Source organism: Camelus bactrianus, chromosome 25 (assembly GCF_048773025.1).
Source record: "Camelus bactrianus isolate YW-2024 breed Bactrian camel chromosome 25, ASM4877302v1, whole genome shotgun sequence".
In the NCBI taxonomy this organism is placed as follows: Eukaryota; Metazoa; Chordata; class Mammalia; order Artiodactyla; family Camelidae; genus Camelus; species Camelus bactrianus.
In genome coordinates this window covers 31,742,882-31,762,958 of record NC_133563.1, presented here as the reverse complement: position 1 = coordinate 31,762,958, position 20,077 = coordinate 31,742,882, and the positions used below count along the sequence as shown (strand labels likewise).

The following is a 20,077-nucleotide window of genomic DNA, read 5'->3' as shown; positions in this document are numbered from 1 at the left end:
ACACCTACCTTAGCCTACGGCTGGGCAAAATCACCCAACACATTTTACAATCAAGTGCTGAGTATCTCATGTAATTGAATGAATATGGTACTGAAAGCAGACAACAGAATGACTGTCGGGTACAGAACGGTTGTAAGCATACGGGTTAGAGTCGTGTGGCTGACTGGGGACTACAGCTGCCCAGCATCATGAGAGAGTATTGTATCGCATATCATCAGGCCAGGGAAAGATCAAAATTCAAAGTACTGTTTCTACGGAATGCATATCGTTTTTGCATCATCGCAAAGTTGAGAAATTGTAACGCAAACTATCATAAGTTGCGAACCATCTGTACTTATACCCTTATAATTTTGCTTCTCTAGCTCTATCCATAGAGAACACCTCTCTTTCCTCCTGCAGGAAACAGCTTTATTTAGAAGACTTGCATCAAGTGTCACCTCTTCCACGAAGCCTTCCTGGATGTCTCCTCCTCATACATGCTGCAGGAGAGAACTGACCCCACACCACGCTGTCCTCCTCTAGTCACCACTACGCACGTCTCTCGTAGTACACGTACGCTTAATTCTCTTTTCTTCTAATGCTCTCTGAGCTCCCTGAGGAAGCAACCATGTCAGATTCCAGATGAGAAACATGTCAGAGATTAATGATGATAAACAGGTTTCCAACGTGTTGAACTTGAAGGGCCTGCGGGGCACCCTCAGGAGGCATGGAATTAATGGGTCTGGAGTGATTGGTCTAGAGAACCGGTTAAAGTCACATAACCCGAGGAGAGGAAAACCCACCGCAAGACAGAGGCTGCCCTGGCTGCCACGTCCCGTGGGCCTCCCGTCCTCGGGCGTCCACGCACCAGCACGACCCTTCCCGCTGACACTGCACCGCCTCGTAGCCCCCGTCTCGGCGGCAGCTCGGAACGTGGGGGTGACCAAAGCTGGTGGCTGCAAACCGCTCCACTTCACACTTCGTGGGGCCTACAAGGGAGCCAGGCGGGAAAGGAGGAGACGGTTGGTGCGTTTGCAGCCTGCGCTCTGGATGCTGGCAGGACTTCGTAAATCCCTGCACCACACCCCCTTCGGTGGGACAGCCATGGAAACCACAGCGACTTCAAAACCCAAGGAGCTTCCTCCCAGCAGAAACATGCACTTCTGCTCTCGGCTTATTAACTCACATCGGAATCTGCCGGAGATGACTAGTTGAACTGCTAGGAACCGTCTCTGCAATATCCGGTACAGGGTGGTCTCTGTGAAGGTGGAAGCGAGGTCCAAGCCAGCGAAAATGGTGTCATAAATTTCATCGAGTAACAGCTCCAGACCTGAGCAAAGACAGCGAGCTTTGGGAGGGATGGGTTCATCCAGAAAGGAAGCCCTGACCTCTCCCTGCAAACAGACATAAGAGGCCAGAACCTTCACCCTCACTGTGCCTGGGATCTGAATAAGACTTTAATGATTTCCAAAGTCAGAGCAGCTCTGTACAGTTGTGCAGGTTGTTCACAGCACAAGGAAGCACTGCTTAGAGAGCAAGGAGAGACTGAAATCCATCCTGTGTTCCACTCGCCAAGCTTGGAGCTGCATCTGCCCAGAGACGGGTGCCTCTTCCCAGTCTGCATAGAGGCACCATGTGGACCAGCAGCAGCTGCATTCAAAGTACCACCCTTCTTATATCTGGAGGGAATGCTAATTCAAAAAGATACATGCACCCCAATGTTCACAGGAACACTATTTACAATGGCCAAGACTTGGAAACAACCTAAGTGGTTATCAACAGGTGACTAGAATAAAGAAGTTGTGGTGTGTATGTGTATATATATATATGTGTGTGTGTGTGTGTATATATACATACACACACACGTATGTATGTGTGTGTGTACAATGGAATCTTACTCCACCATAAAAAAGAATAAAGTAATGCCCTTTGCAGCAACATGGATGGACATGGAGATCATCATTCTAAGTGAAATAAGCCAGAAAGAGAAAGAAAAATACCATATGATAGCACTTATATGTGGAATCTAAACACACACACACACACACACACACACACACACAAATGAACTTATTGACAGAACAGAAACAGACTCACAGACATAGAAAACAAACTATGGTTACCAGGGGTGGGAAGGGATGAACTGGGAATTTGAGATTTGCAGATACTAACTACTATATATAAAATAGATAAACAACAAGTTTACACTGCATAGCACAGGGAACTACATGTAATGCCTTGTAGTAACCTATAATGAAAAAGAATACGAAAAGGAATATATATGTATGTCATGACTGAAACATTATACCACACACAGAAATTGATGCAACGTTGTAAACTGACTATACTTCAATTAAAAAAAAATCATTCTGAAGAGAAAAAAAGAGTACCACCCTTGAAAGTTTGCAAAGGCCACGCCCTCTTCACTACCCAAGCAGCCTGGCAGGGGAGCAGACAGCCTCAGCTTTCTCTGCTTTACAGGGAGTAACACTCAGGCTCTCGGGTCTGGGGGATGCCACCCCCTCCGCTCAGACTGCCGGAGGTGCGCTCACCTGTCTCCGCCAGCTCCCGCCCTTGGCTGTCCGCGCAGTGACAGTACCCAGACACCTCCGGGAACCTGCTCCGGAAGGAACTGAAGGTCACGAATGCGTCTGGGAACCTGAGAGACAATGGGATTTATGGTCACCATTTCATACAAGGCCAGCCATCGTGCACTCTGCCTGTAGAAATAGATTAATGTGGCTTTGTGTCATCAAGGGGATGAGGAATGTCTGCTTTTTTCATCTCATGCCATTTGCTCCATGCCTCCTGCAGTAAATGTATTTCTTTTTTCTAAATTGATTTGAGCTGGCAAGAGCGAGGCTGGACCTGTGAAAATAAAGCTGTGCTTGGCTGTCACCTACTAATTAGCATTTTTCTCGCTCGTGGCATTTGATCAAATTATGCCCAACCCTGTGTCTCACAGGATTAGGCAGAAAACAGTTAATGAAATTGCATTAACGAGTTCCTTTACTAGAATGTAACTCTAGGGACTAAAGGCCAAACGTGATTTACAAACATATGGTACGTTGTCGATGATCTCATGTGGGGAGATCACACGCTTCAGAACCCTTTACATCTCATCAAGAGCTTGAAAAGAAGCCAGATTCCATCACAGGAAATTCCTAATGTAGGACATTTCCCAGTTCTAGCATTGAAAAAAACCACCAAATCAAATGGCATCACTCACGAGGGTTATACATCGCTTTCCGTAAGTTGAGGAAAAGGATGCCTAAGTCATGCCTGACCTGGCAAGTGCCATACAGAGCTAAGTGGCTGGGCTCCCCAGCCTGGAAGTAATATGAAGCTCGAGTGATATAAAGCTGTGTTCAGGAGTTCTTCCCCCGTGCAATGACAGAGCAACCAGAGACGCATTTTTCATCTTTATGCAACACAGAGAGATTCGTTTTCATGCCCTGTATAGCAAGTCTATGAAACCAAGCATGATGTGTTTTCTACCTACGTCTAGAAATATATCCCCAACCTATAAGTTAGCAGAAACAACAGCTCTCTGCACAGACAGGTCTATTGCTGTGTAATCTATTCTAGAAAAAATAATGAAAGCAACCTTAACATCCAAAGACAGGACAATTAGGAAATGAATTATAGCAAACTCCCTAATGCACGCATAACACTGTGTAAAGAGGGAGAACACAAAACAGCATGTACGCCCACTGCAGTTACTCCCATGCGCATGAACCAGTGTCGGAAGGGAATGTATCGTGCGGGAACTGCTCAGAGTCTGAACACAGGCTGCTCAAGTTTTGGTTACTTTGAATGGAAATGAATACACGAAACAAAACCTGTGGATGCACTGTAGAATTATGGATTTTTTCCATGTTGCTGGTCTGTTGCTGTGAGTATGTGAGTGAAATTAAAAAGAATGCTATAGTGAGGGAGTTGCACAGTAGAAACTGAAAACTCACTTGGCCCAGTTACCACTGGTTGGAGGTGTGTAACAGAAGTTCCTTCACTGGAACCGGGGATAATTCAACTCTAAAAGTGCTAATAATAGTACAAAAATCACTTCCGCTTATTGAACTCCACTTTGTAAAAGACAGTCTGCAAAATATGTAACATACATTGACTCACTCAATCCACTTAACCCTCCTAAAAGGGAGGTGGTATTTTTTCATGCCCAGTTCAGAGGTTAAAAGAGGGAGGGATGTTGGCCACCATCTTGAACTAGCGGTGGGAGCTGGGGTTCCAGTCCGGGCTTTACCCACCACGTGATCTCTGCTGATGGTGCTACTCAGTGTGCTTGGCTGTACCCAGTTCCTGCCCCATATCCTGAGAGGTGTGTGATTCTGTTTAGACACCCTTCTCTCTATGCCCCACGCCCAGCTTTTCCTTTTTCTAATAGACACTGATGAGTCACACGGTGGCCCGGAGTTCTGAAGCCCATTCCAGTACGAGGCCCAGGGAGCTCAGATCACTCTAGTCCCATGTCCGGCCATCTAACCCGAAGGTCCGCCTCAACTTTTAACCAGTGGAAAGGATGCTGCCTTTCTCTTGAGTAAAAAGCAAGATCTCAGGATGGTAATAAAAGAGCCCTCCAGTAAGAAAATGGTCGTGGAAGGGGAAATGGTGGCATTTCTGCATTTCTGCTCCGATTGTGGCCAACATAGACGAGAGAAGTCACAAATAAGGCTCTGGGAAATATAAAACGTCAGTCCCTGCCAGGCAAACGGTCCCCTTCACTTGCAGAGGAGGATTCACGCCTCTGGGCTGAGGTAGCCAACACTCCTTACTCAGAGACATTCTCTGGCTCCTCTCACAGACAGTGCCTCCAGAAATCTAACCGTCGGTGAATAAATTAGCAATTTATCGGATTCCAATGTTCAAGGCGCCCTCCTTGAAGCCGGGACCTGTGACTAGCAGAATGCCTGGTGCACACAGACCGCTACAGAGCCCTCCTGTGAGGGTAACGGAGGTTAGTCCACGAGAATTTCTCCACGCAGTCACTAGTAAGTTCAGGTGATGAGGCCCCCTTCACATGTGAAGGTGCATCTGCCCTTCTCACTGGGTTATCTGAATAGCATGAGGTGCCAAGGCCCTTAAAGAGGTCTGAGTGAGCTCAGCCACTAAGGACAAGAACTGATAAAGAAACCAATGGACAGAATTTTAAGTCAGATCGCTAAGGCCCTGGTAATGACTTCAGCTCTTAAGACCTTTACCTACAATCTGCTCAGCCAGAATATGGTACCCTAATTAGCAGTTAGGCAAGAGCCTATGAAAGGTGAGGAAGAGCCAGAAAATCCAACAAAGCTCACTCCCCATCAGGACGTGTTTTTTTTTTAAGTCACTGGCCAAATAGGTGTAGTTAGCAGTGGCCTTTTCAGGAGGCAAAAGGACCTCTTCAATGAGCAAACGCTATGGCCAAGTTCAAGTGTAAATCATCACCCCGCACATGAAGAACCCACAACAGGTTGGCAAACGAGCTGCCCACAGGCTTCCAGCCTCCCTGCAGCCCCAAAGAAGTAGGTCAGTTGCCTTATGCCATGTCTCCACTTGAATTTCCCAAAGAAATCTCCTCAGAGTCAATATTCCAAAAGCAAATTTGTGACTTTTCATTTTCTAATTTACCCTCTATCATCCATTCGGAAACCAGACCTTGGAGACATCCTTAACTTTTTCCCTCCCTCACCCTCCACATCTATACTGTCACCAGGTTCTGTGGATTCCACCAAGTCAGTATTTCTGCCGTCCCACTCCGCCTCTCCATCACCTGCTCTAGTCCAAGTCAACAGCACCTCTCACCTGGACGGAGGCAGCAGCCTTCAGACTTGCAGGGTCACCTCCAAGCACCCACTCTGCTCTTCCCCAACCCCAGTCCACTCTTTTTAAAATCCAAGTCTGATGGTTAATAAAATATACCCAACCCCCTATTCCAGGCTTAAAATTCTTGATGCAACACTGGGGACACACTTATACTAAAAAATTACTCCTTGCTTACCCAAAATTCAAATATCACCGGCCATGCGGTATTTTTTCACCTGCCGACTGTAGGTACCAGGCCTAGACTCTCCACATCGCCCCCAGGGCTCCTCACTCTTTGCCCAGTGGAGTCAGTGGGGCTGCCGGCTGCCCCCGTCTGCTTATCAGAAAATTCCTGACTGTGGCTGGGCTTCTAGTAACCAACCACCTGAACTTTCCCATGACCTTCCTAAATCAGAATGCGCCCAGGGACATGCTTGCTTACATAAAAGAAAGGATCCCATTTCAGGGGTAAATTTTGTTGTTATTCTTTAACAATAGATGCTCAGTCCCGAACTTTTGCCTTTAACTTGACTGCCCTCTTGTGGAAGGGGCTGGGAACTGTGCCTCAGGCTGGCACCTGCAAGAAGCCCTCTGATGACTGCAGGCTGACAGTACCCAAGGTTCTGTGCTATAGTCCACGGGGCACAGAGATGAATCAAGGTTTTGTGGGATAGCAGAGGAAGCCAGACAGCCCTAGAACCCACTAATCGTGCTTCCTAGGGAGGGTTCCCTAACTTCTGAGCTTCAGAAGCCCCATTTATGCGCTAAAGGCCATCATTTTCCAATTACTTCTGTAAATATTCAAGTAGATAAAAGGATATCAAATTCCTGCACATGGTGAGCATATTCAGTTGAACTTGAACTGAACATACACTGGTTTGCATCAATGAGCTTCAGTAAGCCCGGCTGTTTGGAGATTCCTATATGCACACGGGTATGCTCTCTAGGCCTGGGGGGAAGGATGTAACCTACATTTGCTGGAGCTGATGATGCATGAGGATTCCCTACAGATGCAGAATAATTTACAGTTTTTGCAAGGGTTTCATGGACAAGGGCTCAGCAGATCCTCACCAGGACCTAATGAGCCGAGTGCTGTCCTCACAGATGGGGACACTGAGGCTCAGAGGAGGAAGCGACCAGGTCACCTTGCCAGCAGTGGCAGAGCCAGAATGAGAGTCACAACGGCAAATGCTATGGGGCCAGGCAGGTAATGCGAACAGATGGAACAAGCAGAAGTAAGTATGACATCCGGACAGGGAGAGACCCGGAGCAGGGGAGGGCGTGTGCTCAGTCCAAAAGGAAGAGTTCAGGGCCAGCTTCTTGGTGCCGCAGGACAAGGCATGCAGCCCCCATCCTTGTTCTTTAGAATCAGGAATTCAGAATTTTGTTTATTGGGGTGGACATACAAAATTGCTAATGTTCAACTATTTTTACCTACACAAACAGAAACTTCATAGGATTCTGCTGACAATTCCCCAGTTTTTAAAATACTGTGCGGCTCAAACCAGACTTGTCTCTGGGACAGTTCCTGCTCACAGACTGCTGATCTGTGACCCCTCCTGGTACAGCCCTGGGAATTCCCTCTCTTTTAGGGAAAGAAACAGGCTGCTTTGAAAGCCAGCCACATAAATGTTCAGGTTCTCCAAGAGAATTTCAATCAGTACTCATGGTCTAATATTCTTCTTTATTTTTACTCAGAATATTTCAACTAGATTTGAAGTCTATGCGGGCCCTTGATAGTAATAAAGTAACCATCTCAAATAACCAAAAGCTATTCAGTTATTTGGCCTGAGACCTGTAATATATCTCTCTTTTCTTTTTGTTATTTAAATTTTTAAGTTAAACTTATTTATGAGAGCATACATACACATACTTTTACAAAACTGCATTAAAAACGGTCCATGTTTTTATAGAGCCATATTTTTTTCTGTCTTCTCCTTCTCCACAGCACCTGACCCTCAAGGTGGCTCTGATAACCACCCAGTGCGTGCTAATTCATACTCTTCTCTGTGCAGACACAAGCGCAGTCATGTAATCATATGTGCACACAGAAGGAGCACGCTTATTTGTTTTCTAAAAGTTAAATCCTGTTAGCTGCACCTATAGGCTATGTTATATTATCATAATATGCTGCAGAATCCTCTCCAAATCAGCTGCTATAGCCCTAATGAATCCTGTTTAAGGGCTGCATACATATTCATGGTGGGTGCACATGTATCCAGCCATGCACCTTGGGTTGCTCAGCCTCTTTGTTCCCAATTTTTGGCTACAATGAAAAACGATGAAATAGACACATCGTACTTAGGCCTTCACATTCTGGTGTTTTGACCCCATGGGCTGCTGGGTCAGAGAACTGGTGTATTTCTAATTTGAATAGCTATTCCCAGCCTGCTTTGTGGAAAACGCCGCAGCCCTGCTGGACTCCATCACAGCAAATGAGCGTGAGGACTCTCAGGTCCCACCAGGCTGCGGGTATCACACATCCAGCATCCAGCCCCAGAGTCAGCCTGGCCTTTGGCAGGAGATAGGAGGGGATGGCCCCAGACCGGCAGGCCCCAGGCCCGGGCTGCCCTCACCTGTTGTAGCTATGGACCAGGTCGAAAATCATCATGTCTGTGGTGTTGACAAACTTGCACTGGACAGGCATGAAGGCTCCGTCTGGAGAACACTGGGGCGGTGACTTGTCGCCCACTCCATGGAGAAGACGGCGGTTTCTTATCTCACAGCTCTTTGGACCTAAGCATTTCCACGGAAAAAATTTTTATTCTTACCTACAAGGAGGTATGTATGCACATATGCTTCCTAAATAGCCTAAATGCATCTGTTCATACTACACATGTGACAGCATCCCTATCAGGGACTAAGGCTCCAACAGGAGATGCTTGTTGAAATCCTGCTTGTGCTTCTTTTTTTTTATTATCATTACTTTTCTCCTGGAGTGACTGGGGATTGAACCCAGGACCTTGTGCGTGGTAAGCCTGTACTCCACCGCTGAGCTATACCCGCCCCCGGGCTTGTGCTTCTAATGATCAGCAGGCAAAGACTGCCATCCACCATGGGGAACTATTAGAGGGGGTAAAATCTTCCTAGAATGCCTTTCTTCTCTGTGCCGAGGGCCAGGTCCCGTGCCTTTTCTCGGGGAGCCCTGGCACAGTTTGGGGGACTGTGTAGAAGGCTGCAGGTGCCACTCCGGGGGTGCTGGGACTTACATCGCGTCGGCCGCCCCCACTGGCGGGTCCCGTACACCTCCATCCCCTCCGCGTCCACACACCAGCACTGCTCCCGCCGCAGGTCGCACTGCACAGGAGCGTACTCCCCGGAGTCCTGACACTGAGGGAGGTAGGATGTGGCCGTGCTGTTAATGTAGCTGCTCAGCAAGATCTGCTGCCTGTGCAGCTGGCAGAAGGACAGACCTAAGGCAACAGAGAGCGGCGGTGTCAGAGCAGTGCAGCAGCGACAGCGCAGGGGCCTTAGCCCAGGAGGAGCCCCACGCCCCCCCTAGAGGCAAGAAGGCCGGGTGGTCCTTCCCACAGCTCAGGGAGTTGGCAGCAGCCTCAGGACCAGCGCTCCAGCCGTCCAGCTCTGTATCCCAGGACTTCCTCTGGCATCCTGTGGACTGAGCCAGGGAAGGGCCTATTTCATCATGCCCCAGCGGTCCCCAGGACAGCCCACCACCCTGGCGCTGCAGGGCTGGGGTGTGAATGGAGTACAAGCTGGCTGTTAACAGCTCGTCTGAGTACGAATTTCCCCACATGCTCGCTGTGTGACCTCCGCGAAGTCGCTTCACCACTCTGTGCCTCACTCATCTTTAGAATTGGGATACAACTGCCTTTTGCAGGCACCTGAGGACAGTGACATTCATGGTGACGTCTCCTGCTGAGTACCTCCTGTGTGCCGGGGGTTTATGGGTGCTGTAAGTCCCCACAACCATCACAGTTGATCCTATTCCAGATCCCGTATTCCTGTGACAGACAAGGCGCTGTAGACCAGAGGTGGCGTGGGACCGAGCCAGGGTCCCTGAGCGGGAGCGTGCTGGGAGCCAGCCTGCCTCTCAAGCCCGCATGGCTGGCGCAAAGAACCAGTGCCCAAAACAGAGCTGACAACTGGTGCTCGGCTCAATGTCACCATTTTAAGGTGACCAGCTTAGACGGACCTTTGTTTTAGGGTCATCTCTACACACTTTAAATGGGGACTGTTTCTCTGCCCACCCATCACAACAGTTATTTCTCAGGGCAGGTTTCACCTCAGGTGAAACAGCCCGGGTGAGAAAACACTCCCTGCGCACAGGGCCGCTCTCTGGGCTCAGAGGCCTTTCATGTCTGTTCACTGCTGCATCCTGAGCGCCGGGCACCGTGCCTGGCACGTGGGGGACTCAGAGGCTATTGAGTGTCCCACTGACTTTCGCAGCAGTCCTGTAGGACACAGGGCCTCATTCAAAGAGGAAGATGCAGCAGCCCGGAGGCAGACTCGCCCTTGACACACCCAAGCCCAGCACTCTGTCCAGCATGTGAGTTGTCCCCGGCAGGTCCCCTTCCCACTTACAGGCCGCGGGGCGCCCGGGCCGCCCGGGCCGCCGGCTGCCAGGCACTTCCCTGCCGTCAGCGTCCACACACCAGCAGGAGCCACCGCCGTTCCTGCACTGGGTAGTCCTGGGGCAGGAGACACCATGCGACACCTGATTAGCTCCAGAAGCCACAATCGGGTACCTTTGCTCTCCCTTTTCATCCTTCCAAGCTTTAATTCACGTAGTTAGAAAGAGATCTGCATGGAGCGAGGCCAGTGATCGGAGAAGGGAAAAGCCCTATACCCCCAGCAGCCCCGCCTCGGCCGCTAAGCCTCCACCTGCCCAGCCGGCCAGCCCCGTAGCACGTGCCCGCCCTGGCGCCCAGGCTTCTGCCACACGGAGGCTGCAGCGGGTAACGCGGCCCTTCCCTGGACCGGGAGCGGAGAGAGAGCAGCCCTGGTTACAACCGCTCGGGAAGCACACTGGGGGTTTCCCACAGGCAGTGATGGCTAGACCAAGGTGTGGGTGATCGGGTGCTGTACCAGGGGCAGAGAAAGTAAAAGCCGTTCCACGTAAAGACAGCATTGTGTGCAAAACCTCCTGAGGAGGAGCAGGGCTGGCTGGAAATGGCCCGCGGCAGGGAAAGAGACGTGGGGACAGCTCCGTAAGTCAGGGGCCAAGGCGAGCCCTCCTCCTCACCGCCCCGCAACTCCCAGCGCTCCAAGCAGGGCCTGGCCTGTGCACTCTTGGGAGCAGGTAAGAGCTTTGTTAGGCACAAAGAGTGGGAATAAACTGGAGGAGGGAGTGAAACAGTCTCAGGGCTGTTTCCCAGAACACAGAGACCCAGATCCCGGAGCTCAACGTGGCTGGAACAGCACGGGGAAAGTGAAACTTCAAGCACAAACAGAGGGTTCCTGTGTGTTCCGATGATCACTCCACTCTGCAGGGAGAGAGCCCCGGACCCAAGTTCACATGAGGGCAGCTAACAACCCCCTTTCAGAGCGGAGCCCACCAGGGAAGGCGGCAGCTCACAGCCCAGAGAGCTGCACTCAGCAGGGCGTGGGGGCAGCCACCGGCCTGCCAGTCCAAGGGCCTCAGCTCTCCTCCCCCTGTGACTTCTCAAGAGGATGCAAGGGGGAGAGGAGGCACCAAAGGTAAATCATTTGACTCCCCCCACCCACACACACCTCTTGTTAAAGCAATTAGGGTAAAAGTTTAGGCAGGAAAGAAAGGGACATCTTTGGTCCTGGCTGGAGGGAAGCGTGGATTGGGCACTCTGGGTCAGATTCCTGATTGCTGATTAGTCTAGGAGACCGCCGAGGGGCAGGCACCGTCCAGGTGACAGTGGCCACATCTAGTGTTCAAAGGGGAGGGCCAGGAGCAGGGGGAGGGGGCAGGGGAGAGGAACGAGAAGCGTTGAGGGCATCTGAGGCCCCTGAGTCCGCGTGGCTGGAGCAAGCCTTACCGGAAGCTGCCATCCTCTGCGCACTGGGGAACGTAACCTGCTCGCGCCTGGAAGGCCCTTTCCCTCTGCAGCTCGCACGGACGGAGAGGCTGGGAGTCCACCTGGTATTCTACAGAAGGGAAGCGACTCATCAGAGAAGAGGTGCCCCTCTGGGTTCCAGGAACGGAGATGGGATCCCTAAAGACACACGTGTTCTTCCGGGCTTTATTCCTAGCACCGTCCTCGACCAGTCTGTTCTGACTTGCAATTCTGTGGCTACTCACACTCCTCCAAGTGTGGCGTTAGCTCATCCCCTGGGAGATCTTACCCATCCCCATCTTAGCCGTGTGGCACTAAGACTCAGGCAGTGAAGGCAGCCTCTTCCAGGTCACACAGCTGGCAAGAAAAGGTGTCAGAATAAACCCTTGGACTGCACGTCCCCCCAGGCCACACACTAAAGGAGGTGGCCATGAATTTATCAAGGCGCTCCCTGCAGACGGAGCACCCTCCGGCACAGCGAGGGAATACGAATTCATTAATAACTCCCACATGTCTTCTTTTCCACTGAGAGCACGCAAAACATGCAGGAGCTCACTCAGAAACCATGGTCACAGCTGCTAGCTTTCCCAGGGAGGAGACGAGCTGAGACTTAGCCCAAGCCGCGCACCAAGCAGCTGGGCCACAGCTGGAACTCAGCTCCGCGGGCAGGCTTGTGCTCTTCACTGCCTGCGGACTATCTCTCAGACACCTCACATGGATGACCTAGGACTTCAAAGAGCTAAGGGGATAAAAAAAAAAAAAAAAACACTAATGTCAATGTCAAACTTCGCTGGCAGGGTGGGGCTGGGGGAGCTGGAACCGAACCAGGAAGGTCTGGTTTCCCATCTCCTCTCCACCACTCACTGACTCTGTGACCTCAGACAGCTCAGCCTACCTGTCAGACCCTCTGTCTCTTCATCTGAAAAGCAAAGAGCACATAACCGACCTCGGGACCTTGTGAGGATTAAATGAAATCACAAATGTTCCAAGGCCCTGGGGCAGATCCTGGCTAGCACGGAGCTCTGGACGGAAAACTCCCTCCCAGCCCCGGCCTCCTCGCCCCGCTCCAGGGCCTCAGGCGCAGAACTCACCAAAGATGTTGGCCGACACCAAGCAGGCCAAGCCCAGCAGACTGAAGATCCCCAGGGTCAGGGCCATCTTTCTGGGCCCTTCCAGGGAGGAAGGGGTAGAAGCCACCGCCCGCCCTAGGGCTCTGGCCAGGGAGCCTTTATAGAGCCGCGGTGGGCTCCGACCCCCTCCACGGGTACTCAGTGAAGCAGGGCCCGCCCTGTTTTCTGCACGAGTCACAAGGAGGTCCTCCACCTGCGTCTGCTCCCCCAAGGACACTCATGTGACCAGTGAGGGGTGAGAATCTTGTGGAGGATGTGGGAGAGCAGAACTAGGGGCTTGGCTCCAAAATTCACCTTTAGGGGCAAAGGCCAAAGCCCTGCGGCTTTGGGGACAAGGTCAGGCCCACCGTGAAGGAAAAGCAACCCCTCCCACTCCCTCCCTCCCTCCTTCCTCCTTTCCTTCCAGCAATATTTCTTTAGAGCCAGCAGTAGCAGACACTATTCCAGGCAATGAGGACATAGCAGAGAACAGAACAGGCAGAGCCATTAGTATGAAATAAAGCATTTTAGTGAAGGAAGCCAAACACACACACACACACACACGCACACATTCATATTTGTCCTCCTTTCCCCTCTGTCCCAGGACTTCGGATGTTGCCAGTCTGAAGGGAGCAGGACCCGTGTCTTCCACACGAAGCCTGGACATCAGTGTGTTTTCTTTCAGCAAAGCCAACCTCCTTCCTTCACTCCCCACTGTGTGACCCGGGAAGGTCACCTCATGCCCCTGAGCCCCAGCCTCCTCTAGAACACAGAAATGAAAGGGGAGGAGGCGTGTGTCTGCGGGCTCGGGTTGCTGTAGGAGAAGAAATGAGACACTGAAGAGTACGTGCTCGAGGGATGCTCGCAGCTAATATTACTGCTTGTCCCATTTTGCAAATGACATAGCATGTCATATGGGGAGTGACAGAAATGACGAGGAACAACCCAGCAGGGCGAGGGGCTAGTGACAGGTAGGACGGGGTATGGGCGAGCAGGGCAGACCTCCACAAGGATGTGGCACCTGAGCGGAGAGGGCGGGTGTGTGACGATCTGGATGGATACCGTCCTAGGGAGATGGAAGGGCAGGGGGGCAAGCTGGGAGGTGGGGCACACTCTGCACGGGAGGGGAGTGAAGGGAATGTGACGGCGGAGCAGGGGACTGGACTACACGGCAGGGTGGCTGTATCACAAGCATTAACATAGGTAAAGTGATCCAAGCATCACTTGCATAGAGTAAGTGCCCAGTGTTGGTTACTATCATCATTTTAATGTTCATGATACAAACTACAGAAAGTAAAACTCAGGTTGTTTTAACTGGGAGGCTGTGGGATTAAGCATGGGTGAGAAGCCCTGCCCTGCGCATCACACCCGCCCATGGCTTCAACAGCTCCAGCACCAGCTCCAGCCAGGCTTCTCTGTCAAGTTTCAGGTCCACTTGGCCGGCGTGCTCCGCAGGCATTTCCAATTCGACATGACCTGAATTGAACTACTTAACACTTCTCCCAGTGCTGCACCTTAACGTGCTTCTGGCTGTAATCACAGCCCTGAGTGCCATCCTAAACATCTCTCACGTCTCATCAGCCTCCAAATCCTAGCAGCAATCCCTCATTCCCACCCCCTACACCCTCACTCCCACTGCCCCCTCAGGGCCCCCAGCTCGGGACTGGTCCTCCAGCACAGCCTCCTACCTGCCTGTCCACCTCCCACCCCGCTGCTTCTCCAGCTGAAGGCATGGGGGGTGGGCACTTACTGCACAGCTGTTCAGAAGGAGACCCCTCGGCCGCAGGGAGTGAGGGAGATGACTGAGACCGATTTCAGGCAAAGGTGATTTGAGAAGATGTGTTGGCATTTGCTGGAGAAGTAAGCACAAGAGGAAGAGCTGCCCCCTGCGCGGCCCCCTGCTGCCCCCAGTACATGGCCCAGGTTGCCAACCCCGCATGCTATGGGGACCCAGTGGCATCTCTTTACTATAATAATATAGTAAGATAGCATAGTGCAGCCCCTGTCATCTCCATGTCCAGGTGTTCTAAACCAGATGAGTTTCATGACGTGTTAAACCATGGCTGGAGGTCTACCAGAAGCCCCCTCACCATGCTCCCCACTCCCTGCAAAGTGCGCACACAAAGCGCATGCGCGTCAGCCTGCGTGCTGAGTCACTCCCGCTGGCCTGGCCCCTGGGAAGCAGCAGAGTGGAACCAGCGAGGGTGAGAGCGCGCAGCGGGGCAGAGTCAGCACGAAGGGGGCCTGGGGGGAGAGGTGCTTCTTTCCACCCAAGCGGCAGAGCGGTGCGCCTGGAGAGAACCAGGCCAGGCACGGCCGCCTCCCCGTGAAAAGCTCTTTCTCACGGTGACTCAGCTCCTCGGCGCCGCTCTCACCTCACACCCCCTGTGCTGGGAGGACGGACAAGCACCTGCAGTAACTCCAGGTGGCCATGCCCTGGTCTGTTCCCGGCAGCCTGCTCCTGGCTCCCACCTCCCGCCTCCATCGCTCCGGCCGACTCTTCACCACTGGCCCTGCCGCCTCTCCCTCTCTTTCTGATCCTGATGCAATCACATAACCCACTCATCTCCTTCATTCTCGAAGACTAGGGTGCTATGTATAATAAGCACCTATGGGGGATTTGGGGAAAACAAAGAGCAATTGGAATACAGAGGAAGAAATTGCTTCTAAACAACATCAGATGTCACTGTTTCTGACATCGATGAGCTGTGGCTCACCAGCCATCTCTCCTCTAACCCCACCTGCCGCCATGTTGCTGGGCCCCCTGCCTCTGCCTGGGACAGGTTCTCCCATCTCCTACATGACCAGTGACTCAAAGCCACATTCCTCTTTCTCCTGGGTTGCCAGAGCAATAATCAAAATTCATGGAACTTGTCTCTTGCTTCCAGAAGATGGAATAGACACATTTTTCCCTACTCCTCCTGCTAAGTACAACTAAAATCCCTGGATGTTATTGACAAAACAAATAAACGAAGACACCAAAAGATGGATAGAAGAAGACAGCCAGCTAGCAATCTCAGGACCAGAGGAACAATATGGTAGGACGTTCCCAGAATATTATTTTGCCTCATGTAACCTCATACTGGGTGTTGGAAAAGCCAGCAACTAGAAATGCCAATAAGCACAGACCCCAAAAAGATCCCCAAGAAAAGCCTTTTGAGCCAAAGGAAGGGAAAGCCTGGCAAGACAGAAAACTTTCAGCCAATAATTGCTCTATTCCAGCAAACCACACAGAAAAAAACTGTGACTCCACTCCCACCCGTGCCAGCAAAGGGCAGCTGAGAAGCCTAGGTTTCCATCCTTGCCAAGCCAAAGAGGCTCTCCAAGCCCCCTGCCAGGGTGGTGACTGAAAGGCCATGTGAGAAGCCAGAATTTTTACCCCAGCTGGGCAGTAATGAGCCCCTTCTCTTTGCAGGGTCTGTGGAGACCATGTGGCAAGCCTGAACTTCCACCCCCAACCAGCAATAATAAGGATGCCAACCCTCCCAGCCAGGGTGGCATCAGCATTGGCCTGGGGGCAGCTTAGACTCCCACCCCCAACCACCTGACATCCCCTGTCATGTGTCAGTGGAGATGGAGCAAGAAACCGGACTTGCATCCCCACTGGCAGCAACGAGGTGGTGTCCCTTTTCTCCCACCAGAGTGATGCCAAGTGTTCTACTAAAACAGAAGGCTCAATGAGATCGAGATTTTCTCAACATAATACCCAAACCAAAAATCACTCATCATACCAAGACCCAGGAAAATATCAACTTGAATGAGAAAAGACAATCAACAAATGCCAATACCAAAATGATACAGGTGTTAAAATTATTTTTAAAGGATTTTAATGCAGTTATTATAAAAATGCTTCAGTGAGCAATTATGAACACACACGAAACAAGTGAAAACATAGAAAGCTCTGGTAAAGACATAGTCTCAAGGAAATAAATAGGAAATGTGAGAAATAAGGAACAGTATGGAAATTTTAGAACTAGAAAATAAAATAACCACAATTGAAAAACTCACTAGATGGGCTAAACAACAAAATGGAAAGAACAGAGGAAAGAATTCATGAACTTGAAGACAGAACAACAGAAATGACCCAACTGGAATAACTAGCCCAAAATTCATCAAGGATACAGAGGAACTCAGCAACACGTGTTCATCAACCAGAAGACCTCATCAACAGTTACAGAACACTACACCTAACAGGAGCAGAATACACATTCTTCTCAATGCCCATGGGATATATATGAAGATAGACCATATCTTGGGTCATAAAACAAATCTCAACACATTTGAAAGATTTTAAGTCATACTTTGACTATACAGTAGGATTGAACCAGAAATCAATACTAGAAAGACAACAGGAACATCTCCAAGCAACTCAACAACACACTTGTGAATATTCCTGGTGTCAAAGAGGAAGTCTCACAGGAAATTTAAAAATACACTGAGGTGAATGAAAATGTAAACACAGCATATCAAAATGTGTGGAACACAGCCAAAGTGAAGCAGTGCCAAGAGGGAAACTAACAACACGATGCTTACATCAGAAAGGAGGAAAGGTCACCTGCTAGCCCTGTAACTATCAACCTCCATGGAAAAGTACAGGGCGAAGCAAGAGGCCAAGAGCACTTAGAGAAAAAGCTCTTCTCATGGACTGAAAACCAGGAAGGAGGCAGGTCATCTCCCTTCTAATATTTGTCTAGCATACTCTTCCTCCCGTAAATCCAATGGAATGGTCTTAACCATTCAAAGCAGACTGGCTAAGTCCTGGAGAGGAAAAGATCATCCATCCAAGTGGCCCTTCTCCAACCTCAATGAGATCCTACTAAGAGTACTAATGGCGTGACCTCGGACAAGCTACTTAACCCCTCCACGCCCCAGTTTTCTCATCTATGAAGTTGTCATGTTGTTAGTGCCCAAGCTCATAGGATGATGTGACTACTAAATAAATTGATAAATATAAGATGCATAGTACAGTGCCAGGCATACAATAAACAATGTTATTTTTCTTGTAAAAATTAGAAATTTCCCATCATGGCAGCCCCAGACATCAGTCTCTTTTAAGGCGCCTTTCTTTCTGTTCAACATATCTGAAATTTCTTAATTTCTGTTTCCTCTTTGAGCTCAATGTGCTACACTGAAGATGGGTGTGTCTGGCAATACTTCATCCGCTAGCTTGACTGGGCAGTCATTCATATCCCTGCCCCACAGAGACTGCTGTCTTGGACCCTGGCCCTGGAATTTTGCCACCCTCTTAAACCTTAGCCTAGGAAATGTTTCCTCCTCATCTTCCTTTTCTTTTCTTTCTTTCTTTTTTTTTTTTTTTCAGCTGAAGAATCATCCTCGGCTCATTGGAGTTTTTGAAGGCCATGGCACCATGAAACTGGTGGGACCACGTCAACTGAAAGAAAAATGCACAATGTAAAGAGTTGTGAGTTTGTTTTATTCAGGGACCTGACTGAGGACTACAGCCTAGAAGACAGCCTGTCAGTAGCTCTGAAGACGTCGGGGAGAAACCAGCTCCTATGTGCATTTTGGCTAGGGAATACGTGCAGTCAGGCAGACATCTCGGTAAAAGGTTACTGCTAGTCACAAGAACAGGTATCGCAAGTAAATAATTTAGTGCTTTTCCATGTATGGGAAGAATCTGGAGTCACTGAAGTTCCTCCCGAGATATACATCTATCTAAGGGGCCTGCTTTTCCAAAGCACAGAGTGCTCATCCTTTTCATCCTAAGTTCCTCCCAGGCTGCACTGTGGGTCACTGACAGCAGCGGCTGACAACTTGATCCTTGTGGAACTGGGTGGTGAGCCACATGCTTTGTTCTTCTTTGTTCACAAGCAGAAGCCTGACGCTCCTGATGCACTGCTCTTCCTCACTTCCGACTCTTCAGGTCTCGAGCAATATTTGTTTTGTTACATTATTTTCTGCAATAAAGGAACATGATGCTGACATTTTATTTTCTGTGTTGGCTCCCCTTTTGCTTTCAGAAAGGCTCAGCCTATTTCCTGATACTTTAAATAGCTTCTCAAGTCACTCACTTTTCTTTTCTGATTCATCTTGGACTGGTATTGTTTGCTGGATTTGAGCCTCTCTCTCTCTCCACCCACCAGCCCTTCCTTTCCTTATGGAACACACACATATTTAACATACATGTCTCTAGATTTTGTCCTTTGGGGTCTCTCAGATTGGAGAAGACAAAATCACTAAACTCTGGGACTGACAAAGCATCAGTTGTTCAGATCGATCTTGTCTGCTGCCAGTTCCTCTGCTGTCACAGTCAAGACTTTCTGACCTCCAATCAAGAAACCAGACATGGATGCTGTCTTGTTTGCCTTGCTTCCCTTTCATGGGTTTTTCTGTGTGCCTTACTTTAAAGTCATCATTTGACACATTTCTCAGGCATGTTCCTCAGGGCATAAGTAATATCTGTATCTTTACCTCTGCGTGAAGGTGGCTGCCTCACCTTGAAACCCACTGAAATTACTTGAAGTTTTCTGTGCTGATCTTCCTGGGCCAATCTCACGTCTGTCTAGAGTCTCTGTAAGCATCCCATACAGTGGCCCATTCAGGGTGTCAGAGAGAAGTTTTCCTCTACCCTTCTAGGTTCTTCTGGCTAGTCTAAGAAGTAAGTCGACACGAGACAAATTAACAGGAGAAAAACTAAAGTTTAGTAACCATGTATACATGGGAAAGACCCAGGAGAACTGAGTAATTTGCCCAAATGGCCAAAGTCCTCACCTTAAATACCATCTTCAGCTGAAGACAAAAAAGGACATTGTGGTAGTAATTTGGGACTTCACAGGGGAGGAAAGCAATTGACATGGAGATGGAAGAGCAAACGTTTGGTAAAAAAAAAATGCTTGCTGGGCGCAGGCAGATTTAAGGAGACATGGGGCGAACTCTGCTCTCTAGGCCCTGCTGAGTTCCCCCCACCACATTTAGCCCATACTCTCTCAGGTATCTCCAGTGATAGCTGTATTCTGGAACAAGCCATATATCTAAATTCTTTTAGGCCGTTATGGGGAAGATCAAAGTTTCTTCCTGCATCTTTTGGGCCTTGACTGTTTTCAGCTGAAAATAATCCACATTGGCAAAAAGACATTTTGGGATGGCAGATTTTGTTCCCCTGTAAAGAGATGGTTCCCTTCGCTCTTACTATAATAAGCCTTCCATTTGTGGCCGTATGATGCAGCTTTTACAACAGTCTCC

At 49.8% G+C, this 20,077-nt stretch overlaps 1 protein-coding gene across 1 annotated transcript in view; it reads right to left on the bottom strand.

Annotated features, from left to right (window-relative positions):
* TG (thyroglobulin) overlaps positions 1 to 12,923 on the bottom strand; it is a 203,497-nt gene extending 190,574 nt beyond the window's left edge. The window contains exons 1-8 of the mRNA XM_074353110.1: positions 12,857 to 12,923; positions 11,748 to 11,856; positions 10,321 to 10,427; positions 8,988 to 9,191; positions 8,355 to 8,514; positions 2,532 to 2,638; positions 1,166 to 1,309; positions 783 to 968 (exon numbers count right to left, since the gene is read on the bottom strand). Coding sequence (XP_074209211.1) covers positions 783 to 968; positions 1,166 to 1,309; positions 2,532 to 2,638; positions 8,355 to 8,514; positions 8,988 to 9,191; positions 10,321 to 10,427; positions 11,748 to 11,856; positions 12,857 to 12,923 — 1,084 coding nt within the window. The remainder of the gene's footprint in view (positions 1 to 782; positions 969 to 1,165; positions 1,310 to 2,531; positions 2,639 to 8,354; positions 8,515 to 8,987; positions 9,192 to 10,320; positions 10,428 to 11,747; positions 11,857 to 12,856) is intronic.
* Positions 12,924 to 20,077: the final 7,154 nt, after the last annotated feature.